Here is a 6869-nt window from a genome sequence, read left to right as displayed (position 1 = left end):
GTAAGTTTTAACAAATTGACAGATGGCTTGGTAAAATTTCTCCAAATTTAACTTGCGGCTTTTTCACTTCTTGATATACTCAAGAGTGATAGCGATCTCCTGAGACTGATACGTAACAAAACTCAAAAGTCCCTTTTTAGTATAACGACAGACATTTTAATAAAATATAATTTTTATTTTCACTCTTGAATATTAAATGGCTAAGGATTGTCTATTGGTCTCAGGGGACTGATATCGGATTGTGAAGCAGTCAACATGTTGATATTTTTGAATAAAATTAAAAATTCATTTCTAGTTTATGATACTCATTAAAAAAAAATCTTTTTTTCTTGAAATAGACATTTTGACTGCATCACGTAACTCGCTCATTTAGCTACAGCAACGTCATGAAATATTGTACAGTGTGTCCCAAATTCGATGTCCAGTGAGGGAATCTCGGAAACCAGAGGAGTTACGAGTAGAAGAGTTGACACGTTTTCGAGCTATCTTTCAGAGAAACAAAGAATGGTGAGAATTTCGAAAAGTTCTCGTTTCTTTTTTGTCTTTGAAGTTACAAATCTGAAACTTAGACGTCCTACAGGCACTTTTATATGGAGGGTTCATAGCTGAAGTGAAGAAATCCATGCAGTCTAGTTTTGAGATGAATGACTTGGAAGTTGTTTATCACCAATTAATTCAAAAGTGACTTCTTTAAATTTGTGTATTGTGAATATGAGCATTTGCTCACATTCTAACCTTTTAAAATCTAAAAAAGTCACTTTTGAATTAATTGGTGATAAACAACTTCCAAGTCATTCATCTCAAAACTAGACTGCATGGATTTCTTCACTTCAGCTATGAACCCTCCATATAAAAGTGCCTGTAGGACGTCTAAGTTTCAGATTTGTAACTTCAAAGACAAAAAAGAAACGAGAACTTTTCGACATCGTGAAATTTTTGTTAATAGCGCACAAATGAAGAATCGTAGGAGGTAACAGCTTTCACCATTCTTTGTTTTTATGAAAAAGTGCTAGGAAATGTGTCCTGTTTTCTCCATGCTCTTAAAGTTTTCAATATCCCCTCAGTAGGCAACGAATTTTGCCCACCCTGTGCATATTCAAAGTATCATGTTGATAGTGTAAATCTTTTTAAATTTTATAAATTTTTCATGCGAAACATTTTTGAAGAAATATCTGATTTTGATCATGAAGCTGTAGCAAATGAGCGATTTAACTTCTTGAGTATTTCACATATGTTGCTTTATACTGGGTGTCCCAGGATTAATGGGACTAAATTTGGATATAGTTTCATAACCTCAAAATAAGACAAAAGGTTTCTGTGGTGGTATGTCCTGAAACGCTTTTGTTGCTTCAAAGATGACGTCTTGATTATGGATTCATTATGTTTTTTCAAAGAAGGACCAAGATTCATTTTCTCATTTATCCTCCATGGCTGTAGAGGGGTGAAATCGACAACCCCTTTTCAGTTTCCACCATAACTTTTCACAGACTTCGAATGATGATTTCATTTGAAATCTTCATTGATAATCAAGTTTTTATCCTAGAAATGACAATACCTACGTAAAAAAATTTAATAAGTCCTACGCTCTATTTTTGAACAACATTAAAAAAACCTTCATGATCTTCTCTTGTTGCTTAAGATCGAACTTTTCTAATTTCGAATGTTGGTTAGACCACCCAAATAGCATTAACGATTTACTTTGTTGTGTTTTTGTTTTCAATTGAGGAATATACCGATGTGATGTTCAAAAACAGACCGAAGGTTATTTATACTCAGCTTAAAGGCAAAAAAGTTTTCATTTCAATGTATATTTTTTGATGAGCTTCAAAAAATATGGTGAAAAAAAAAAGGTTGTCGATTTCACTCCTCTCTGGCTATGGATGATGAGTGAGAACAAGAGTTCTCGGTGCATCTCTATTTGAAGAATACCCCTGCAAAATTTCAGTTGTTTACCTCTGTTAAGGAATTGACTAAAATCAAAGCCGCAATCAAGTCGTGATTTTTAAAGCAACGGAGCGTTTCCGGGCTTGACTACATAGACACTTTTCGTCTTATTTTCAGGTACTGAACCTACATCCGAACTTAAACCTGTTAATCCGGAGACAGTCTGTTATACCGAGTGTTTCACGAGCGGTTGGCCCTAGCCAAATGGTAAATGCAGGTCATCTGGGCCTTTCGGAAGAGTTGCCTCTTTCGTACCCTAAGGCCATTATAGTTTTAGGTACTGGGTGATTAGTGGATTTCGGCCTAAATTTTTGGTGCCTATAGCTTGAGAATGAGTGTTGCGATTTTGATGAAATTTTGTGGGCACTTGCAATTCCGAGAATATCAGAACACTACACAGAATATTGGGATTTTTCTTTGAGATATCAAAACTCTATTTTCTGGGTCAGTTGGAAATTCTTTGATTTCAGAATTTAAAAAATTCTATCTTCACTTTGCAAATTACACTCTTTTTAAATAATAATAACTTTATTCGAACTATATTTACATTGTATTACAATAAATTTATATCTCTAATCAGAGTAACAAATATAAAAAATCATATTTCATTTTAATTTTTGAGATTAAGGTCCTGTTTTCAATTATTTCAATACCACCTGCTGGGATTCCGGATATCAAAAGCACTCTTTTCAATCATTTTTTTTTCAATCCTGATTCATCAACACACACCAGCACGCCTCCTGAAAAATAAATTTAAAAAATGTATTATTGAAATGTGAATTCTTTGGACATTATCAATCTTAGGCAGAATGACAGAATTCAATTCACATAATAAAAATTCAAAGTGCAAAATAACAATATTTTCTGATTAATATCAATTTCTTACTTCTTCATGTTGTAAAAAAAACACATTCACGGAATCATAAATACTCATCCTTCATTCTGCTTAGGATTTGATAATTCCGAATCCGAAGGAATTCCCAATTTTCAATAATACGAATTTCAAAGAAACCACTCATTTTCAAGTTACAGAGATATCGAAAAGTCAGACCGAAAGGCCTAGATGACCTGCATTGATCACTAGTCTATGGCCAACCACCCTGTATTATACAGGGTGTTTCCATGACATGGGGAATAAATTCAGGGTATTATTCTCAGAGTGATTTGGGGTCAGAAAGGTCCCCTGCTGGTCTTTGTCCGGAAATGCATTGTTTTCAAATTACAGGGCGTTCAATTTTCACATACAAATAATAAATTGCTCTATAATTTCGTTAGAAGGGACACCTCATAAAGGTGCCTATTTCACGTTCTTTAGCAAGTTTAGTAGTGTTTGTACGGGCATTGACTTTCATATTTTCGAAAGAAAATAGTACGCCAGAGTAAAATTCATTCATTTAGAATATAAAAGGACTCTTGCATCTTTTTCTCTAAGATGTACCATGTGTGTAAAAAATATTGAGAACGTTAGTTATTCAAAAAAAAAACAGTAGAGCAATCGAATGATAAATTTTATTGTTATCAAAAAGCTTCTCAAATTACAAGAATTGTTGAAATTTGTCTTTTCGAAAATATCGATGGATATTTGTTATTTATTTGGGAAACATGTAACGCCCTGTATCTTAGAAACAAAGCATTTCCGGACATACGCCCACAGGACTTTTTCGAGTCCAAATCCGTAGATAGAGAGGGGGAAAATAACGTAAACAACAAAAAAAGTGTGTCCAACATCTCCATGTTTATGTTTATATTTACTGTGCCTCTACTCCATCTTTGTTTATGTTTACCACAATATTCGAATGTTCATTATCGTGTTTGTGAATTTGTGTTTGGTGCATAGACTTGATGTTTTAAGTCTATGGTTTGGTGTAATAGTGCTTCGTTCGGTTTGTGTATCGGGAATATCGTTGTCGACATGCCTGGAAATTGTGTAATTTGTGGTAAACAAAAACATGTTGATGTTGGTCACAGAAAGTTCTCCTTCGTAGCTGCGCAATGCGGTATCTTCTCTTCCCTCTATCTACGTCCAAATCTCTCGAAGTATACCCAGAGTTTATTTGTTATGTTTAGGAAACACCATGTATATTACACACGAGGACTGTTGGTTGGAATATTTCAAGGAAACACGCGAGATAAACACTTGAAATTTTATAGTTAAGCTTTAAATTCGTTCTCTTTCTCGTTTTACCGGAAATTGTATCTACTTTCGTTTGTTTAATGTAACACCCAGTTTTCTTAATCATGATCATTGAATTGCTTTAATGTTGATAACTTTGAGATCTTTTTACATAAAAATTTCCGATTTTCTAGATTGTATTAAAAGAAGGCCAGTGCTTCTTCTCCGTTGATTAGAAATTCAATTGAACCATATACTTCATGACTTAAAACATTGAGAAGTTTTGGTATGTCTTCTAATGAAGTCTAGAGAATTCGTAAATTTCATCTCAAAATATTGGAATAATGCACTATTTGAGAAAATTTTTAGATTTTTCTAAGATTCCGGACAAATGTAGAATTCAATGAGTGGTCTGATAATGAATAAGAAAACTTGGTGTTACATTGAAAAATGGTCGTGTCATTTCTGGCAAAACCGGAGGTCGGACGAATCTGGAGTTTTATTCCAAGAATTCATCTCTCCCAACAAAGCTTAACAACTTAATTGAAGCTTAACAACTTAATTTCAAGTGTTTATCACGATTTTTCTTTGAAATTCACGAAACGGTCTTGGTGAATCACTCTGTATATACAGATCTGTCTGTCCCGTCTATGGCCGGGGCGACGGACAAGGAGGGAATTCCGTCCCTGTCTGTCCCGTCTATGGTCGAGGCGACGGACAAGGAAGGAAACACGCATTTGTGTGCTTTCCGTCCCTGTCTGTCCCGTCTATGGCCGGGGCAACGGACAAGGAGGGAATTCCGTCCCTGTCTGTCCCGTCTATGGTCGAGGCGACGGACAAGGAGGGAAACCACACACTTGTGTGCTTTCCGTCCCTGTCTGTCCCGTCTATGGCCGGGGCGACGGACAAGGAGGGAAACCACACACTTGTGTGCTTTCCGTCTTTGTTCGTCCCGTCTATGGTCGGGGCGACGAACAAGGAGGGAAACCACGCATTTGTGTGCTTTCCGTCCCTGTTCGTCCCGTCTATGACCGGGACGACGGACAAGGAAGGAAACACGCATTTGTGTGCTTTCCGTCCCTGTTCGTCCCGTCTATGACCGGGACGACGGACAAGGAGGGAATTCCGAATTCCGTCCCTGTTCGTCCCGTCTATGACCGGGACGACGGACAAGGGGGGAAACCACACACTTGTGTGCTTTCCGTCTTTGTTCGTCCCGTCTATGGTCGGGGCGACGAACAAGGAGGGAAACCACGCATTTGTGTGCTTTCCGTCCCTGTTCGTCCCGTCTATGACCGGGACGACGGACAAGGAAGGAAACACGCATTTGTGTGCTTTCCGTCCCTGTTCGTCCCGTCTATGACCGGGACGACGGACAAGGAGGGAATTCCGAATTCCGTCCCTGTTCGTCCCGTCTATGACCGGGACGACGGACAAGGGGGGAAACCACACACTTGTGTGCTTTCCGTCCCTGTTCGTCCCGTCTATGACCGGGACGACGGACAAGGAGGGAATTCCGAATTCCGTCCCTGTCTGTCCCGTCTATGGCCGGGGCGACGGACAAGGAGGGAACCACACACTTGTGTGCTTTCCGTCTTTGTTCGTCCCGTCTATGGTCGGGGCGACGAACAAGGAGGGAAACCACGCATTTGTGTGCTTTCCGTCCCTGTTCGTCCCGTCTATGACCGGAACGACGGACAAGGAAGGAAACACGCATTTGTGTGCTTTCCGTCCCTGTTCGTCCCGTCTATGACCGGGACGACGGACAAGGAGGGAATTCCGAATTCCGTCCCTGTTCGTCCCGTCTATGACCGGGACGACGGACAAGGAGGGAATTCCGAATTCCGTCCCTGTTCGTCCCGTCTATGACTGGGACGACGGACAAGGAGGGAAACCACACACTTGTGTGCTTTCCGTCCCTGTCTGTCCCGTCTATGGCCGGGGCGACGGACAAGGAGGGAACCACACACTTGTGTGCTTTCCGTCTTTGTTCGTCCCGTCTATGGTCGGGGCGACGAACAAGGAGGGAAACCACGCATTTGTGTGCTTTCCGTCCCTGTTCGTCCCGTCTATGACCGGAACGACGGACAAGGAAGGAAACACGCATTTGTGTGCTTTCCGTCCCTGTTCGTCCCGTCTATGACCGGGACGACGGACAAGGAGGGAATTCCGAATTCCGTCCCTGTTCGTCCCGTCTATGACCGGGACGACGGACAAGGAGGGAATTCCGAATTCCGTCCCTGTTCGTCCCGTCTATGACCGGGACGACGGACAAGGAGGGAATTCCGAATTCCGTCCCTGTTCGTCCCGTCTATGACCGGGGCGACGGACAAGGAGGGAATTCCGAATTCCGTCCCTGTTCGTCCCGTCTATGACCGGGACGACGGACAAGGAGGGAATTCCGAATTCCGTCCCTGTTCGTCCCGTCTATGACCGGGACGACGGACAAGGAGGGAATTCCGAATTCCGTCCCTGTTCGTCCCGTCTATGACCGGGACGACGGACAAGGAGGGAATTCCGAATTCCGTCCCTGTCCGTCCCGGCCGAGCGGGGAACGCGGTCTCGCCTCGCCCCGGTCCGGATCCAGATCTCTAACGGGAACTCTTCCTTTTCAGGTGCATAGAGGGTCTCCAGACGTCCGTGCAGGTTACCGAAGAGTCTTCCAGTATATAATGAATGTAATAATTATGCCTCAATAAAGTGTCCTTCTGTCTTCTCTGTTTTATTTTCCTGATCACCTGAAACATATGCCTTGTCCGTCGCCCCGGTCATAGACGGGACGAACAGGGACGGAATTCGGAATTCCCTCCTT

At 41.2% G+C, this 6869-nt stretch overlaps 1 protein-coding gene across 1 annotated transcript; it reads left to right on the top strand.

The window, feature by feature from the left end:
• Positions 1-4854: 4854 nt before the first annotated feature.
• LOC123320323 lies at positions 4855-5495 on the top strand. Its single transcript, XM_044907627.1, has 3 exons — positions 4855-5105; positions 5174-5231; positions 5438-5495. The coding sequence occupies exons 1-3, from the start codon at positions 4878-4880 to the stop codon at positions 5476-5478; spliced, it is 327 nt and encodes a 108-aa protein (XP_044763562.1). The 5' UTR covers positions 4855-4877; the 3' UTR covers positions 5479-5495.
• The last annotated feature ends 1374 nt before the right edge of the window (positions 5496-6869 follow it).

Source organism: Coccinella septempunctata, chromosome 9 (assembly GCF_907165205.1).
Source record: "Coccinella septempunctata chromosome 9, icCocSept1.1, whole genome shotgun sequence".
In the NCBI taxonomy this organism is placed as follows: domain Eukaryota; kingdom Metazoa; phylum Arthropoda; class Insecta; order Coleoptera; family Coccinellidae; genus Coccinella; species Coccinella septempunctata.
This window is presented reverse-complemented; position numbering and strand designations above follow the sequence as displayed.